The sequence below is a fragment of the Danio rerio genome, chromosome 3, assembly GCF_052040795.2.
Source record: "Danio rerio strain M-AB ecotype USA chromosome 3, GRCz13ab, whole genome shotgun sequence".
Classification (NCBI taxonomy): domain Eukaryota; kingdom Metazoa; phylum Chordata; class Actinopteri; order Cypriniformes; family Danionidae; genus Danio; species Danio rerio.
In genome coordinates this window covers 56,058,581-56,077,909 of record NC_141023.1, presented here as the reverse complement: position 1 = coordinate 56,077,909, position 19,329 = coordinate 56,058,581, and the positions used below count along the sequence as shown (strand labels likewise).

The window sequence follows — 19,329 nt, the reverse complement described above, 5'->3', positions numbered from 1 at the left end:
AGTGTCTTCTCATAGGATAAGAAATCTCATGTCTATGAATAATAATGAGAAACCGACAGGTCATCACTGGGCTAGAAGATTTGCGCTATGTCATCGATTTTGATCCTGCCCCCTTTGATACTAATAATTTTAAACTCGGAAGATGAAATTAGCTGACAAAGGATTAAAGTGATCCAGGTTTATCCACAATTAAATGATGCTCAACACACACATCTGGTACAATCTTTAAAAAAAAAGTACTTCAGGGTTTCCTGAACCTTTACTAAGTAATTTGAACAACCAGCAAACATCAATTTTTGAGTGTATGTATGGGTAAATGCAAAAGAGATTTTATGTTTAAGCCAAAAATCATTAAAATATTGAGTAAATATTATATTCAGTTAAGATATTTTGTACATTTCCTACTCTGACTATTAAAACTCAACATTTGCTAAGAACTTCATTTGCATAACTTAAAATATGATTTTCTCAGTATTTAGATTTTATTTTTTAACCTTCAGACTCACGATATTCTAATAGCTAGCCAAAGATTGTCCAATCCTAACAAGCCAAACATCAAGCTTATTTATTCAGCTTATACATGTGCTCTATAAATCGGGTTCACAAAGATCAACACAAACTTGTATGGTTAAACTACAGCTCTCGACCTATGCTTAGAAACAACTTCCTAATATAACAATAGGAGTTTAACATAATGGAGCAAATATAGCATGTTAACATGCAGCACAACCACTCTAATTGTTATTGTGGTCTTTCTTTTTATTATTTCTAGGTCTTTTAGCTTGTTTGGTGAATCATAGTTTTTGAGCTTTGTTTAAATATATAGTTGTGTATCATCTGCATAGGAGTGAAAGCTAATTTAATAACGTCTACTGGGACAGCAAGTGTATTTGAAATAGTAAAGGGCCTAAGACAGATCCTTAAGGCACTTCATATTTCATTGCCATTAAATCTGATGGTTGTCCATTATTCTGGATGTCATTTTTGATCTGCAGCACAGTAGTGTACATTCATGCAAAGTATTTTAAAATCTGGTTGAGATCAAAAACAAACTTATACAGCTGGAATACAATTCAATAAATTTATAACTCATGATTGTCGAAAAACAGATCTTTGAAATCTGCCTATTTTTTTTTTCTCACAAAACATTGAAACCTAATAGATCTTAAAAATATTTGCATACATTTTTTTTTTAAAACAATTGCATTTTTTAAATAAATAAAAAAATTACCCAACTAAAACATTTTTTATTGTCTTCCAGATCACAATTAACCTGGGATGCATTTCCCAAACAACCATGTAATACACGCAACTGTTTCTCAAACCTGTAATTTCTCAGTCACTGAACCATCTCTTGAACCATGTTAGTTAAAATGTCCACAATGAAACTCTAATTGGACTGAAGTAACAACTTCTTTAGAGAAAATCCGCATCATTTAAAAAAAAAATCTTGATAAAAGTTTGATAAAAACATGCATTTAGTTTTTTCTTAACTACAACACTTGAGTTAACAGCACACAACATTAACATTAATGTTGATAATTTTCTATATTTTATTCTAACTCGTTACAATATCTAACATGTCTCATATAGAAACTATATATAGTCAAATAACGATGTAAAAACTACTTTCATTTATTTGATGTATAAAATTACAATGAATTAATCAATACTGAAATTATTTTTACTATTATTAAGTAGGCTATTGATTATTATTATTTATTAATATTAATATTATTATAAGGAAGGTCTACTTTTAAATATTTGACACTCATACCTCTGCACATGTTGTAGGCCAATACAGTATACATTATAATTATAAATTAAAACATATGTTTTTTTTTTCACAAACTATGAAGATGTAACAAAGATTTTAGCTTGTAAATAATATCCAGTTACCAATAGCTTTCATCATGGCTGCGTTCAAAATGCTATAAATTATTTCAAAAGTGCACTATGAAGGGAGCACAAATGTAAATCTGAAGATGTAAAACTGAACTATAAAAATAACTCGAAATACCTTGACAGCAAATCACAGTAAATGTGAGAGAGAAAACTCTATTCTTTTTAAAATTGTAAACTGTAAGTTAGCAATTTTCCGTATTTTGTGATTCATATTTTTCCCCCCTGTTTATTTATGTTTTTGAATTGCATTACAGAACCTTGATCTTTGGTCAAATAATGATGTAAAAACTGCTTTCATTTATTTGATGCATTTAATTACAATTAATTATTCAATACTGAAATGATTTATACTATAATTTCTTAAAGTAGGATATTGTTAATTATTATTATTTTAAAGGTCTATTTTTACATCTTTACACTCAAACTACTGCATACATGTTGTACACATACATTCAAACCATTAACATACAATTAAAGTAATAATTTGAGCCTCCCTGAATTATTAACCCCCAATTTTTGTTTAACAGAAATAAGATTTTTTCAACACATTTCTAAACATAATATTTTAATAACTCATTTTTATTAACTGATTTCTTTTATCCTTGACATAATGACAGTACATATTATTTGACTAGATATTTTTTAAGATACTAGAATGCTTAACTAGGTTAATTAGGCAAGTTAGAGTAATAAGGCAAATCATTACATAACGATGGTTTGTTCTGCAGACATTTAAAAAACACAATTAAGGGGGCTAATAATATTGACCTAAAAATGGTGTTTAAAAAAAAAAAAGTTTTTTCTAGCAAAAATAAAACAGTTGTCCAGTTCTCCAAATGTAAAAATATTATTGGAAATACTGTGAAAATTTCCTCGCTCTGTTGAACATTATTAAAAATAAATAAATAAATCAATCAAAGGAGGATGAATAATTCTAACTGCAACTGTATGCGTTTTGTTTTCACAAACTTTGGAGATGCATCAAAGAGTTCAGCTTGTAAATAATATCAAGTCACCTATAGCTTTCATCATGAGCCACGTGCTGCATTCAAAATGGCATAAATGATTTCAAAGTGCACTTTGAAGGGAGTGTATTGTCCATCTGAAGAGTTAATGAAATCACAGTAAATGTGAGAGAGACAACTTTATGCTTTTTAAAAATCCTTCAGTGGATCATGAAGTGTGTGAAAGGAACAGGGCATGGGGAGTAATAACTAGGAATAGAATACAGCCATAAACTATTCTCTTAACTACAGCTCTTCACTCAAAAAAAAAATGTAAATGATCAGTTTTCCTTATTTTTCCTGTTTATTTATGTTATTGAACTCCATCATGGGACCCTGATCTTTCTTCCAGCAACTTTTAACTTTGAAAAGGTCAAAAAAGTGACTTTTATAAACATTTTTGATAATTGAAAGTGATATATTGTCAGGGTTGGTGTTGCACAGTACAAAAACCTTGTAATAAACTGCCAGCACATTTTTAGTTATTTTACAGATTTATTTCTCAATATATTACTTCTTTCACTGTTATTTCAAACCGCTAAAAATGTCAATAAAAGTCACTTTGTTAAACTGTAGAGTTGAATTTACAACATCAAAAGTCGACAGAGCAGAGATCGATGTCCCATAATGCAGTTCACATTAATAATCAGAAAATGAATCACAAAATGTGGAAACTTTTAATTAACAGATATTTCTACAATTGCAATACAGTTGCAATCGCAACCACAAATGTTTGTGACACTGGCATTGAAACGTTGGATTCGGGCAACACCAAAATAATAAACTATGTTTGTAAAGACAGAACTTTGGCCAATCTCAGTTGGCTATCTTTCAATGGTTTTGGTAAATGGATTCCTGATTGAGAGCATTTTTAATTTTATATTTGAAGTATACAGGATTAATCTGTCACCAGATCAAAAATTGGGCATTTTCGGAGACACCTCAAAAATAAAAGATTTCTCTAGATCTTTGTGTATGATATTAGCAAAGAAAATAATTTTACAAAATTGGAAGTCAGATTATGTGCCCGTCTTCAAAATTTGGATTAGGAGCTTAAGTACATGTTGCCCATGGAGGAAATGCGATATGGGATGACAAACAAACTAAACACATTTTTTAAAATCTGGAACCCAACTATGTTCTATATCTGTAATGCTGACTTGTAACTCTTTATGGGTGGGATTGGTCTGGAGTAAGTCGAGTTGTGGAGCCTACACATTTCTCTGTAAATTATTATTGTTTTACTGTATATTTAATTCTATTTATTTCCTTAGGCTTTCTGGATGATGTTGTATTATGTTGTGTCCGACTATTTGTGTATTTTGAAATGGCCTATGTACCCTTTTTTGTTCTGTTTGTGTTATTGATTGTTTTCTTATGCTAAAAACAATAAAAAGATTATAAAAATATAAATAAAATGGATCCCTGACTGGATTTTCAGTGAGGGCTGAAAAAAAAAAAAAACGATATTTCCAAAATTCTTAATATTTCCCAACAGAGGCTTCAGCATCACAGCATGATCAGAACAAAAACACTCATGCTACATTTATAGAGAGATCAGAGGGATGTTCTACAGTGCACTGAAAGCTGAAGATTTTGCTACACCAGAACTTTAACTGCATGTGTACAGTACTAGAATAAACACTGAACTGTCTTACTTCTCGTAATCGTGCTTGCAGTAGAGCAGTCTGTCCCGACAGTAGCAGGTCCCGCTCAGAGCGCTGCGACACACCGCACACTTCACACAGGTCTCATGCCAGGACAGTTCATTGACGCGCAGCAGGAACCGGTCCGCGATGGGGGACTCGCAGCCTGCGCACACCTCACCTCCTCCCACATGGTCTGGTGGAGGAGAACAGGAGTCAGCTGACGCCAGGACACAAATAATTGCACCATTACAGCAATAGACGCAATACACACACATCATAGAATGCAGATCAACATGTAAAGATTCAAAAAGGAGAAATGTGGAGTGAAGTGCATTGTGGTGCCGTCCTCAAAATAAAAACAAAATCACATTGACAATGTACTTCTACTGTTGAGTTTCTACTGTTAAACACAAAAGAAGATGCTTTGAAGAAAGCTGGAAACCTGTAACCTGTCATTTGTTTTTTCTACAATGGAGGACAAAGCTTACAGGTTTCCAGCTTACATCAAAATACATTCATTTGTCTTCAATGGAATAAAGAAACTCAAAGGTTTGGAATTCTTTGAGGGTGAGTAAATAGTAAGTACATTTTTCAGTTATGGTGAATGACCCAAAAAATTATTTTTGCTCCTTATTTTAGCTACTTATTTAAAATGAGCAAAGAAAAACACAATTCTAAAGTTTTTCTAGGCATTGTTTTATGTTTAAGTCACTAAAATTTGTAAGAACGATTGTACACTGTAAAAAATGCAGGGTTCATCACAATTCATTAATGTTGTCCCAACACAAATCTATGGTGGCCATGAGAGATTAACATGCTGCAATTTAAGAACATGTGCAATTACCAAAAAAAAAAAAAAAAAAAAAAACGGCAGCAAATTGAGAAAAGATCTTCATCTGTTTGACAGCAAACATGCTGCAAATCCTCACAACGCATTCACATTATTAAAAAACGCGCTGCATTTTCTTACAACGCAAACTAACGAAAACGCATTGCATTTTCTCACTACGCAATGGAAATGTTTTAAGAAGACCCTTAAATGTGATGGATCCGTTTACGTTTTACGATTTTTTTTTTAACAATTTACGACACTTTTTGGAATTGCATGTGTTTTCTTAAATTGCACCACGCTAAGCTTTCTCGGCCACAAATTAACAAATTAAGTGAATTGAACATAAAACAATTAAATTGTCCCCCTAAACTTTGAAGATATGTGTTGTTTCAGCTCATTTTAAGTAAGTAGTTTGAAAAAAATTTTTTTTTTTCAGTCCACTTAATTCTATTTTTTTATGCTGAGGTCACACTAGAGTTCAAGCATGTGAAATTCTGTTGTACGGCCCTGCGAAAAGGGGTGGAATTAAACAAGGTGATTAGACATTTTAAAAAGCAATCACGTGATGCGATTTTGTAAGTCAGAGTTCACCAATCTTGAACTATCTAAAGCAGTGAACTGTGAAACTTGACGCATGATCTTGCGTTTCCGGTCTGACGCGTTCACGTGTGTATGAATAGAAAACTCTGGGGAGAAGAGTGCAGTGTGACCGCAGCTCTATTCTGTCCTTCTCTTGGGTCTTATTCTGCATGGTTTATGACTCTGTAAAAAATGCTGGGTTCCACACGATTCCTTCATTTTTTCCAAACACAAATCAATTAGGTTGACTTGTTTTTACAATTATAAGTAGATTAAACATAAAACAATTAAGTTTTCCCCAAAAAAACTCAAGAATTGTGATGATTTAGTTCATTTTAAGAAAGTAGTTTGAACAAGCAGAGGTGTAGATCAGCCAGAACAATATCACTTAAATCATCTCTATTTTGTTGATTTAACCATTGCTGCCATTTTCTGATTTGTTTAATCACTCTCAAGAATAGTTTTAAGATTATTGTTTTTATCAACACCTCTATCAATTCAATTCATCTTTATTTATATACTTTGTACAAAATGCTGGGTTACACACAACTTCTTCATGTTGTCCCAACACAAATCGATTAAATTAACTTAATCATTTTTTTCAAATTTAAGTGGGTGGTACATGAAAAAAATTAAGTCGTCCCCCAATAAGTATTTTGAACAAGCAGCAAAAAGAAAAAAAAAAGCTATATTAAAACAATAAAGTAAATAAGTTAAACAATATTACAGGTTTTGGACCAGCAAGTCAGACAGGAGAGAGTAATGTTCAGTGAAGATGCTGGTGTAGTTTTAGTTAAATTAAAAATAATTAATTTCATCCATTCATTAGCTTTTCGGCTAAGTCCCTTTATTTATCAGGGGTTGCCACAGTGGAATGAACTGCCAACTTCTCCAGCATTTGTTTTAAGAATGCAGATGCCCTTTCAGCTGCAACCCATCACTGGGAATCAATTCAGTTTAGCTTAGTAAAAGTTTTACTACTGAAGTTCAGTTCAGTTTTTTACTAACACTTTTCATAGACTCGATATTTTTAGCTGTATGTTCAAACAACTTAGTAAAAATGAAAGGAATCAACACAATTCTTGAGAGTTTGTGACAACTTAATTGTTTTATGTTCAACCCACGTAAATTTGTAAAAACATTTGAGTAAACTTTTGTGAGGGCAGCCTGACGGAATTGCATGAAACTCAGCCTTTTTACAATGTGTTTTCTACTATATAACAATGCTCTTGTCCTCCAACACCAGTGTTGCTGACTTTTTATTTTTGCTAAATTTAGCAACTTTTCAGAGCATTTTAGAAACTTTAATTTTAAAAGATTGGCTTGTGACTTTTAGACCAAAAAACCTATTTTGCTTCCCTGATACAGTCAGACCTCTCACTCCTGCTGTGTCTGTCAGGTTTTTTGAAAGAGAAGAGGCAAATGCTGAACCAAAAGTACTTTAATAAATACAGCAATCAAAAACAAAATGCCCGAACCACACGCTTAATACAGAAACAATGATGAAGACATGAGAAATGAGTGCAAAAAGAGTCGAGCACATCTTCACACAGGACAAGACAAGAGCAGTGCTGGAAATATAAGATTGAACTGACAAAGCACTGACAGTGTTCGCAGTGTTCAGTAAGCTCTGATGTGCAGGCTGTGATGTCTCCTAACAGCTATATTTGCTTCTGCTTTGTTTTATAGTTAAACAATTTAATTTGGCCGTTTATTCATTTGTAGTGAATGTATTTCTCACAGTCACATAGCTTGAGTACATACCAGTTTTCTGAACGTGTCTGAGTTTGGGTTTTACGTCTATTTAAGTACACTATAAATGCACTACACTGTATCTGTTTTACTGTATTGCACTATATTTTACTGTAAAACATGTATTTAAAATATAAATGCCACTTTATTCAACACAGATACAAACCGATATAAAGAGGACATGATGACAGCAGTAATAAGCTATTTTAACATGAAGTCAACAAGCAATAATTAGCTAATTTTACCCCACCAAACCACATGTTTCCCATACACTAATGTTACACTCTTAAAATAAAGGGCTTTTTCTTAATGCCATCAATGTTTCCCTGAAGAACATTTAACATCCCTTCATTTCAAAAACAATTTTTTTTAATTTGGAAAAACGTCCTTTAGATTAGTGGTTCCCAAAGTGGGGGACAAGACCCCCTGGGGGTCATGGAACAATGAGGGGGAGTCACTTGGCGGTTTCCAAAAATCTAATTAATTTTATTAAACTGTTAGAATTACCATATTTTATCCATAACCTACTGACGAACAAAACAGTAGTTAATAGTAACATTTACAATTGAATTCATCTTTATTTCTATAGCGCTTTTACAATGTAGATCGTGTCAAAGCAGCGGCCGCTTCCCTTAGAAAATTATAGTAAATTGAAACAGTGTCAGATCACTTTTCAGAGTTTAAGTTCAGTTTAGTTAAGTTCAGTGTGGCTTAATATTCAATACTGAGAGTCCAAACACTGAAGAGCAAATCCATCTGTCTCATGTTCAACCCAGTTAAATCAAGTTAACTTATTTTAGGGCAACCTGAAGGAATTGCATGAAACTCAGCATTTTAACAACGTGTTTTCTACTACATTATTAACATGTTAATAGTAAACATTATAAAACAACATGCACAAAAAAAAGTCATCAGCTTTTTAATGGTTTTGCGACCCCTGGGGTGATTACGGTATATTAAAGACAGCAACAGCGTCGGATGCAGCACATTGAGTTTATGGCAACATGTTAAACTTTCTGACACCTTTACGTCACTCACGTACATTAAAAAAAAATACAGGCCACAATTGAACATCGAGGATAGTCTGCGAGTGGCGTTCTCCAAAATTAAAGGATGAATAGACTTTGGCCTATTGGTATGCGTGCGCTGTTGTGTGGAATGTTTATATATTTATAACCACCTCAGAGAATATTTGTGGTCGCGAGTCACTGGCATTGTTATTTTGGGGGTCGCGGACTGAAACTCTTGTGAACCCCTGCCTTAAATTGCTCAATAAATTGTGTTCCGAGTACCAAAAAAAAAAAAAAAGGTTCTTCATAGGCTTCACTGGAAAGTGAGCTTTTTGGTTCCAGACTCCTTTATTTTTATACGTGTGGTTTGCATTTGATTATTTTTGGTATTTAAAAACTCAAACAGAACACTACAGAGGGGTCTGGATGCAGACCGGGTGCAGTGCAATCTGAGCTGCATCCAATGCTTTTTAATGGTCTAACCCAGTGGTTCTCAAACTGTGGTACGTGTACCACTAGTGGTACGCGGGCTTCCTTCTAGTAGTACGCGGAGGAATGAAATATGTCATGTACATGCTACATATATTTCAAAATTTATCAAAAATGATGTATATAATATGCCATATATGACATTTAGCCTATATTTCTGAGGTAATCTGCCACGTTTTTTATCTGAGCAGAGTTGTAGCCGCTTTACTGAGCCTACTACGCTACTGTATTTCAATACTGCTCATTTTTGGTGGTACTTGGAGAGACAATTTTTTTCTGAGGTGGTACTTGATGAAAAAAGTTTGAGAACCACTGGTCTAACCTAACCCCACCCCTAACCCTACCCGTCAGTGATGTCACTAGCTCCATTTGAGTGCATTGTGTCTGACATTGCATCGCTGAGTGATGCCGTCTCAGCTTGCATCATAAAGGCTGCATCCAGATTGTATTGGAACACTGCAGGGAGATTTTTTGTAACAGGTTAAAGGGAACCTGAAAGAGAATTTTCTGTGAATGCTCTTGTCTGTGGTGATCTATTTGCAAATAAACTTTCCTAACTAACCAACAGAAAATAAATCTAAAAAAAAAAAATAGTCCCAGAACATTCTGAGAACAAAGATTGTTTGCTATAAAATGGTGTACTGCATTAGACTAACAAGGAGCTATAGTGTTTTTTGGTCTATTACTGCTTTGAATACATTTATTGTCGTTCAGCATAAAAGCATCTTCTGAATTACTGAATGTAAAGGAGATAACACAGACTGACAGGGGTTTGATAGTCAGATTATTGGCAGTGTCTCACCGTAAGGTGTGGCGGAGGGGGCCTGCTGAAGACATGACTGGTTTTCTTCTGTTTTCATTCCGCTCCTTCCTTCTTTGGAGTGCTGACTGAAGACCAACAACATCACACAGAAAACGTCATTAGTATGTGCTAATTTTAATAGCAGCCAGCTACTTCATTGTTTTACTTGTTACATTAGCCTACCGGTTGACTACAATAGGGCATTTTACACTGCTCTAAACCTTGAGTCATCATTTTAAATACCGCTCTTAACCCTGGGTTAAAGATTGCTTTACAGTTGTTTATGGGATTAGTAGCAATGCTCTTAACCCAGGGTTAAAACCCACTTTGTTCTAGAATAGAGTAAGCACGCCGTTCGCGCATGCGCAGTTTGAAAGGATGATGAAGCGTTTGACTGTTAATTGATTGACCGAAATAATCACGTGCTTTAATTATTGCGTTTGTTTTAGCGTTTGACTGAAAGTGTCAATAGCCTATGCCTTAATGAAAGTGGAGAAAACACCTTTGTACCGGTTTATACCGAAAAGTCTGTTTAGAGTTAACTTTATCGTGTAGTGTCGGAGAAAGCAGGTCGAGTGCTGCATATGCAAATTAGGCCGGGAAATCAGGGTTTGTAAATGTTCAATCAGTGCTTAAGGGTAGCGTGTTTAAATTGACCTGAATTAGCTGTTTTGGGCATGCTAAATGACGAGCAGTGTGAAACATGAAGCAGGTGGCAGAGCTCCCTTTATGGCCCAGGGTTAGTTGAAGCGTAACACATGCTGATGCTGAGGTGTTTATTTTAAATATGATTAGGCTATTCAACGCAATCTAAAGTATCGTATCAATCGTTCATCATTCATTCACCATTCATTCATTAATTCATTCATTCATTTTCCTTCAGCTTAGTCCTTTTATCAATCGTTCAATAGCAGAATTTAAACAAAGGGGTACTGCAAAGATGATTATTTGTTTGATTTAGGCTACCTTATATACGGTTAAATTGGTTTTACAAGTAAAATTGAGATGCAGATAATATGAATATTTAATATTAAAAGCGTAAATTTGTAAGATACAACAATTGTGTGCCACTTTGCAGGTGGATCGGTTAGACTTAAGCTCAGGTTAGGTAAATGAGTTTGTTATTTAAGGCTGCGGTGTAGCCTTATTCGGCAATACAGCAACTAGTTAAATTCAGATTGTTATGTAAGAAATTATAAATAATATGCATATATTATAGGTGCATTAAATGATCAATTATCGATTTTAAATGTAAGTAAAGAGGAATGCTCTGCATCATGCACATTTTCACTGAATATTCTTTACTCTTTTATGTAGCCCTTATAGTGTTTTAAGAAACACTGTTTGCCTTTTAATGTCAACACTATTTTTTTTTGGCATTATATCGTATGTATTTTGTGTTTGAATCAATAGCACACTGTCTTCTTCATGATCACCATTGCTGATGTCGGCTTCAGGCTATACTGAACTTAAGGCATCGTATCAGCAGGTTGTACTGAAAAAAAAAATAGCCAAATATAAATACATATAGATAAGCCTAAATACATATAGACAGGAACAGTTGGGTAGCCTAAAAGTGATCTCGTATGTTTGGAACAATGTCAAGTTCTGAACCTTAGTTTGTGTTCTTGTTCATATTTATTTGTAGGGGCATAGGTTATGGGACAATGTTTTTTTTTTCTTCTCGATCGTTGTAAAATAGAAATGTTTAATTGATGTATTTATAAGTGTTCTATAATGAGCTCGTGCAGGTAAAGTGTCCGATTTATAAGGGCGCGCGCGGAGCGGCAGACCGACACTTAAAGAGCGCTCTGTGGTATTTGGGCAAAAAAAAAAAAAAAAAATCATTGTCAGTCCATCATTAGATTTAAAACAGCCATTTATTAAACAGCCAAATTGCTCCTGCAAAAAATACGGATATATTTAGGCTAATCCTTTCATTCTTGTTCAGTTTTTTATTAATATTAATAAAAATATTATTTTGTTGTTTTATATATTATAATTTATTTTTGCTTCTTTCCCATTTTCCCCCTTTGAAACTGTTGCATTTGTAGTATTGCGTGTCTGAAATCACACCGCGTGTCTTAGACATTAATAATGCAGTTAATTGCATGAGTTGATTAATAAAAACACGGCTAATGGGTCATCAGTCTCACTGAGGAATAATCACACTGTCATAACCAAGATTAGGTGGAAAGTGTTTAAGCATTATTATTTATTAATACACAATCGTTATTTTTTTTGCGCAGCCAAATGCAATCAATATTGGGAAGATGTGTTTTAATAGTGTGCTTTTCTATTTAATTTATTTTATCCACCTCACTGTCACAGTAAAGGAAACAAGCTGTTGTGATTTCGGCTAACAGACCCTCTGCAGAAACACGCACAACAACTGAGCCTGTCATGCCAAGTAGGCTTATTTAAAGATACTCCCACCAACATTTGATCTAAGGATTTCGTTACATTTGATGTTAAAGTCATATATCATTTAGTTTAATAGTGAGGTTTAATTTTAGGATTTTATGACAACTACTATTGGTTAGCCTAACTTGGTCCTAAAATGTACAAACTATTAATAAACGTCACAATAAAAAAAAAAAAAAAAACTAAAATGTTTATTTTAAAGGGACTCCAAATAACCCTTTTCGGTTCTTTCAATAGGCCTAAATTATTTTTCAGAGAAAAAATTATTTGTCTTTTATTTTTTTAGTCTGATCCTAAAGACCGCTTTTTTGCGCATTTGAAAGATTGCAGGATTCTTTATGCATTGATTGCCAAAAAGAATATAGCCAATAACTGATCTAGTTTTTGCTCAGTTTTGAGGAACAAAAACTGATATTTTTATGATTTCTGAAGGTTTAAACTATTGTTAAAAAAGTAAAAGAACCTTTCTTTTGTGTTAAAATTATGTGTATTTACATTTGATACTTGCAAATTCCACAAATTATTTTCCTCCACATTCGTCAGTTCTTAAAGACATAAATCTAACTAAAATTTAAAGGAAAATTTACCTTTGTAATTTTTCTCAGCTTGTTTTTATACATTAATGTAAATTCGTAAATTATTAAATTCATTAGGCTACTAAAACCGCATTTTTTGTAAAATGTAATGCAATATTAAAAAGCAATGTTTGTGTGCATGCTTGTAAGTAAAACTGATAATACAAATAAGATAAAAACACCATGCAGAATTCTTTGCCACATAAAAAGTTCATTATTATGAAGTAGCCGATCTTGTGTGTCATACTTTACAATAGCAGGTGATGTCAGTCAGTCAGCGCGTTCCGCGCACTCACCTTGTGCTGAAACACACTCCTCCTGAGATTTCTGTAGGTAACATCAAAATACCTTTGAAGAAGGGGACGGGCAACAGACCTCCAAAAGCCAAACTTCAGTGTTATTATAGTCCAAGACGGAGTGACGCTCAAGCAGAGCCAGACTGTGTGTGTGTGATGTTCAGGCGCGCGCTTTATGTGATGGAGTGAAGACTCGAGCTGCGCACGCACGATGAGTGACTGCTGGAGGAGGGCAGAATCACTGAGGAGAGAAACAACGACAAGTAAAACACAAACACTCAGTAGAGGAAAACGAGGATCTGTCTTTAATTGTCTGACCAACAATTAAAACACTTACCTGTCTGATTGATAGGCTGTTGTACTGAAAAGTTCCATAACGCAGGGGAATCTGATGGCTTTGGCCATATGAACACAGCTTTTAGAAGATTTGTATAACTAATACATATTAGTATTTCAACACATGAACATTAAAACACATGTAAATGGCTAGTTTTGCAATAAATGATGTTAAATGACATAGCCAATATTTTATATGCTATATATGTGAAATTTAAACTTGAAATATGCCTATATCAGATAATAACTGTATGGGATGGATAACCTAATAATATTAAACGTTGGGTAATATTTATTAGACTAGAAATAGCAGATATTTTTTAACATAATACAGTTTTAAGTTAATACAATAAGCGTTTAACTTGTGAAGAAGAGGTAAACATGCGCATATAGCCTACGGGTGAAAACAGCTCATTAGTGTGCGTATTAGGCGACAGAAATTACAGATGTGTTGTTATTTTCGTGTTGTCTGCATATTTATAACATAAAGCGAATATAAACATTTAACATTTTTTTTCAAAGATATTAGCTATAATGACACGAGTAAAGCTGCCAGTTTGTAATATAGCCCACAAAGATGCCTCGCGAGCTACAGTCTAGGACTAATTATTCCTTACTCACAGGTCTGTTGTCAAAACAGCGGCTAATATTGAGGATTGGGTAATTTTCTTAAGTAATTAAGATACCCAATTAGGAGATTGATAAATTGTACAATCAGGCAAATGCAGTGCAGGTTCACGCGTGTCGCTCCTGTCATCTAGTGGCTTAACAGAGGCACAGCAGAATTTGAAAAGCATAACGCACTACTGAGTAATAATTCCCGTCACTGATGATGATAATTAAAGGCCTCAATGTGCATTTTTCGCTTTACTTTCTCATGTATTCTGTTAGTCTCCTCTTAGTCACGTCTAAATCGTCCGGACAGCTTATGTTTAGGACGTTTGTCACGTGAAAGAGGTGATTAAAATATAAACTTTTCTCAACAATTGTATGATGACCTGCATTAGAAATAGTATAGTTGAAAAAAAAAAAAACCTGCTGAAAAAAAACAGCTTAAACCAGCCTAGGCTGGTTGACTGGTTTTAGAGGGGTTTTGGCCATTTCCAGCCTGGTCTTAGCTGGTCAGGCTTGGAGATGACCAGCTAGAACCAGCTTGACCAGCCTAGCCAGGCTGGTCGACCAGCTAAAACCAGCCAACCAGCCTAGGCTGGTTTAAGCTGGATTTTTCAGCAGGGAATTTAGGCCCAGATGACAAAATGTTTACGTAAATTAATATAGAAAAAACAAATAACCATGTAGACAAAAACTACTATCTCTACATGTCGACTGAAGTAGCCTACATCCAAAACACATTCATAATATAGCTACAAACACATTTGCTGCTACATTGTAGCATACTTTTTCAGTGATTACTTGGTAATTACTTAATCAAAACAAGTAGGCCTAGTTACTTACCTTATTCTGTGCGATTTCAGATGCCCTTTGTTTGCGATAACCGTTTTACTGTTAGTATTATTATTACTATAAATAGTAGTGTTGGTGGTGAAGCTAGAACAAATTAAAGAGTAAAGTCACTATTGTATTTACTCACCCAGCACGTTTCCCTAACAACAAGAAGGTCGCTGGTTTGAGCCTTGGCTGGGTCAGTTGGCGTTTTTGTGTGGAGTTTGCATGTTCTCCCCGTCTTCGCATGGGTTTCCTCTGGGTGCTTTCCCCCACAAGTCCAAAGACGTGGTATAGGTGTAGGCTAAATTGTCCGTAGTATACAGTTGAAGTCAGATTTATCAGCCTCCCTTTGAATTTTTTCTTCTTTTTTAAATATTTCCCAAATTATGTTTAACAGAGCAAGGAAATTTTCATAGTATGTCTGATAATATTTTTTTCTTCTGGAGAAAGTATCATTTGTTTTATTTCGGCTAGAAAAAAAGCAGTTTCACATTTTTAAAAGAACCATTTAAAGGACAAAATTATTAGCCCCTTTAAGCAATATTTTTTTTCTGATAGTCTACAGAACAAACCATTGTTTTACAATAACTTGCCTAATTACCCTATCCTGTCTAGTTAACCTACTTAACCTAAGCCTTTAAATGTCACTTTATTGAAGTGTTCTGAAAAATATCTAGTAAAATATTATTTACTGTCATCATGGCAAAGATACAATAAAACAGTTGTTAGAAATGAGCTATTAAAACTATAATATTTAGTAATGTGTTGACATTTTTTTTTATCTCTCCCTTAAACTGAAATTGGGGAAAAAATAATCAGTGGGGGGGGGGGGGGGGTCAATAATTCTGACTTCAACTGTATGTGTGAATGAGTGTGTATGAATGTTTCCCAGTTGTGGGTTGCAGCTGCAAGGGCATCTGCTATGTAAAGCATATGCTGGATAAGTTGGTGGTCGGTGGTTCATTCCGCTGTGGCAACCTCAGATTCTTAAAAGGGGCTAAACCCGAAAAGTGTTTACAATGCAGGCACAGGACATCAACATGATTTTAGGTTGGACACTGACATTGGCCTGATGTTAGGTTCTGACACCAACACGATTTTCATTTCCAAACACAATGCCTCGTCCCCATGACGTTAGGGTACAACGTCTGACAGTCTGACATCATGTTGATGACCTGTCCTGCTGGGTGTTAAAGGCCATTTTGGTCTTCATACAGTAAATATCCGTCATCTGCTCATCAGTGAAATGCATCTAAACAGACTCTGGGTCAATGCGTGTAAAGATTTTGGGCATCTTCTTGGACAAATTTAATGCTTCCAGTTTGCTGCAATTATGAATCGCACATGTCTTGAGGTAGTTCATTATGATGCAATCTACCTTCTAAGAGTGATTCAACTATACAGGAATCAAACGACTGACTTTTCTAATCCCCATAGACAAAAAAATTATGTCTGCAAGTTGAAGAAAAGTAGTGGAGTAAAAGTAAAGATACAGCACTAAAAATGTACTCAAGGGAAAGTAAAAGTACACATTATCAAAACTATGTAGTAAATTGCACTTCATGAGGAAAAACTACTCAATCACACTAATTTAAGTATTTGTAAGTAGTTACTTTACACCACTGGCTGTGTTAGCCTATAGTTCACTTTAGGAAAGACAGTACTAGATCCAGCCATTGTCTACAATTCAGTACAACAAGATAAAACACAGAACTTAATTGTAGAACGTTTCCATTATATAAATGTTCAACTCTCTCTGAAGATTCATTCTGCGTTACATAATACAGAACATTTTGATAATATACTTAAAACTAATAAAATATACCACTATTATAATGAAGCATTTCCTTCTCACAGGATTATTTCACCACTAGTTCCCTCAAGATTTTGTGAAACTTTCAGGTTAACATTAAATAACATCTGTGAATATAAAAATCTTTCTTCTGTTGAACACAAAGAAAGATAAAAAGAGGAATGTTGAAAAAAACAAATTGCCATTATTTTTTATGGTGCTCTACTATACAGGTGTCAGTGACTCATTTTTTCCAATATTCTTCAGAATATCTTTTCTTTTTGTGTGTGTTCAACAGATAAAAGAAACTCGAAGTGTAAAACCTTTTAAATCTAAGCAAATGATGAGGAAATCTGAAAAAACACTGAACTGTCCCTTAAAAAGGAGACTCTATTTTCCTCATAAATGTAAACACATCAGTAAAGATAACCTCTACCACTACCTACAGTACCTCTGTTAAAGTAGTTAAAGATAAAGATATAAACAAACACAAAAAATTAAGTGGTTTTTATATACTCTGGAAAAAAAAGAAAACAAATATCCATGTTTTGTTTCCACATACAGCACGTTCATCCCAAAGGAGTCATGTTTCAGCATCAAACATCTATACAAGACAGGCTGTCTATGTTTTCACAAATAAACACCAGAAAATCTATGCCAGATATCCAGTGAGAACGGAAACTGCCATCTGCATTGTGTGTTAAGGGAACACTTATTTTCAAATATTTTGAAATAAGGGCTAATTTTACAGCTCTACACAGTTAAACAGTTGAGATTTACCATTTTTTAATCTTTTCAGCCAATCTACAAGTCTGCAAGGAGCACTTTTAGCTTAGCTTAGCATAAATCATTGAATCGGATTGGATCTTTAGCAGCTCGAAACATTTCAAAAAAGAGTTTTGAAAATTTTTGTACTCAAAGCTGGACTATTCTTCAGTTACAGCATAGTAGAGTAGCAAAGTTCCTTGATTATTACGCCAGAATGACAGTATAGTTCCTACTGTATATTGACTAAGAAAAGAGCAACTTCTCCTTTTTCCATCACTCTTGGTACACAATGTAACCACATAAAAGTCAAGCTTTAAATAGGAAAATTACCAAAAAATAAATAAATTTAACGCAAGATGCTAATGGTCTAATCTGATTCAATGATCTGTACCAAGCTAAAAAGTGCTCCGACCAAAATGTGTATACTGTAGTTCCTACTGTACATCAACCAAGAAAATAGCAACTTCTCATTTTTCCGCCAGTTTTAGTACACGATGTAACCACAGAAGAGTCAAGCTTTAAATAGGAAAATTATTGAAACACCCTTTTGAAATGTTTTGAGATGCTAATGGTCTAATCCGATTCAATAATCTATGCTAAGCTAAGCTAAAAGTGCTCCCACCAGAATAAAGAGTATTGTTCCTACTGTATATCGACCAAGAAAATAGCAACTTCTCATTTTTCCGCCAGTCTTAGTACACAATGTAACTACAGAAGAGTCAAGCTTTAAATAGGAAAATTATAAAAAAATATTTTTTGAGCGAGATGCTAATGGTCTAATCTGATTCAATGATCTATGCTAAGCTAAATTAAAAGTGCTTCTGCCAGACCCAGAAATTGGCTGCATGGATTCATAAATGGTAAAAGTCAATCATTTAACACAAGGTGACTTTTAAAATGAGTTATCGATTCTTCATGGGCCACAAAGCAGGAAGACTTAAAAATGTACGGCACATGCTAAAATACTGTTGCTTTACAAATCGGGATTTAATCCGGCGAATCCCAAGTAAACAAGTTAGCTCTGTTTCAGTCAGTGTCAAACGAAATGAAGCTGCTCGCCCTTCCCTGAATTCAGCCTAAGTCCAGACAGCACCTTCTGGGACGTTTTCTCTTCAACAGAGCGCCTCCTCAAGGAGCGAATCAGGCGCTCTCTGCCCCGTAGGGTGTTGTTGGACTGGTTTGTGTTACCTTCTCTGACAAATGAAGACGCTCCTGCTTGAACGGACTCCTGTGAAACTGTCCTCTGCACCCCTGCATGAGCTCCAGTCTGACTCTCTGTCTTATCCTGTGGGACTACGGTCTCCTGTAGGCAGAGGAGAGTTTTTAAGGGCTCAGGAGAAGAGCTGCGACTACTATCTGCACTTCCAGATACGAGTCCTTCTCCGCTCACAGAAATGTTCTCGTCCCTCAACTGAGCGCTTGTTTTCCGTGACTGCGCTCCTGCTGAACCCTGTCTGTAGTACTTGACCGGCTGCCTGCTGAGGTGAGTCCTGGAGCGAGTTTGTAGTTGATTTTCTGCAGCCTGTCCCGGAAGCCCTTGAGGAGATGCCGTGGCACTCATAGCCAGGACTAGAGGAGAACAAATCAGGAATGAATTCACAACAACTTGGCTTTGTTTGAGAATTAATTTAATTAATTTAATTTCTAGTAGGGCTGCACGATACTGGAAA

General features: G+C 34.7%; 2 protein-coding genes across 7 annotated transcripts in view; both read right to left on the bottom strand.

Moving 5' to 3' along the window:
- Positions 1 to 13,464, bottom strand: part of lmx1al (LIM homeobox transcription factor 1, alpha-like) — an 84,114-nt gene extending 70,650 nt beyond the window's left edge. For all 4 annotated transcript variants that reach the window (XR_015481302.1, XR_015481303.1, XR_015481304.1 and 1 more), the window contains exons 1-3: positions 13,318 to 13,464; positions 10,023 to 10,108; positions 4,568 to 4,751 (exon numbers count right to left, since the gene is read on the bottom strand). Coding sequence is in view for 1 of the 4 variants with exons in the window: in XM_087245215.1 (XP_087101341.1) it covers positions 4,568 to 4,751; positions 10,023 to 10,108; positions 13,318 to 13,361 (314 nt within the window). In the remaining 3 variants the exon portion in view is untranslated. The remainder of the gene's footprint in view (positions 1 to 4,567; positions 4,752 to 10,022; positions 10,109 to 13,317) is intronic.
- Positions 13,465 to 17,383: 3,919 nt separating this feature from the next.
- gmip (GEM interacting protein) overlaps positions 17,384 to 19,329 on the bottom strand; it is a 65,493-nt gene continuing 63,547 nt past the window's right edge. For 2 of the 3 annotated variants that reach the window (XR_015481290.1, XM_087245188.1), the window contains 2 exons: positions 19,050 to 19,228; positions 17,384 to 18,962 (listed from right to left, as the gene is read on the bottom strand). Coding sequence is in view for 2 of the 3 variants with exons in the window: in XM_087245188.1 (XP_087101314.1) it covers positions 18,696 to 18,962; positions 19,050 to 19,228 (446 nt within the window). In the remaining variant the exon portion in view is untranslated. Of the gene's footprint in view, positions 19,229 to 19,329 lie in introns of all 3 variants that reach the window. The other variant, XM_087245187.1, reaches the window with a different exon arrangement.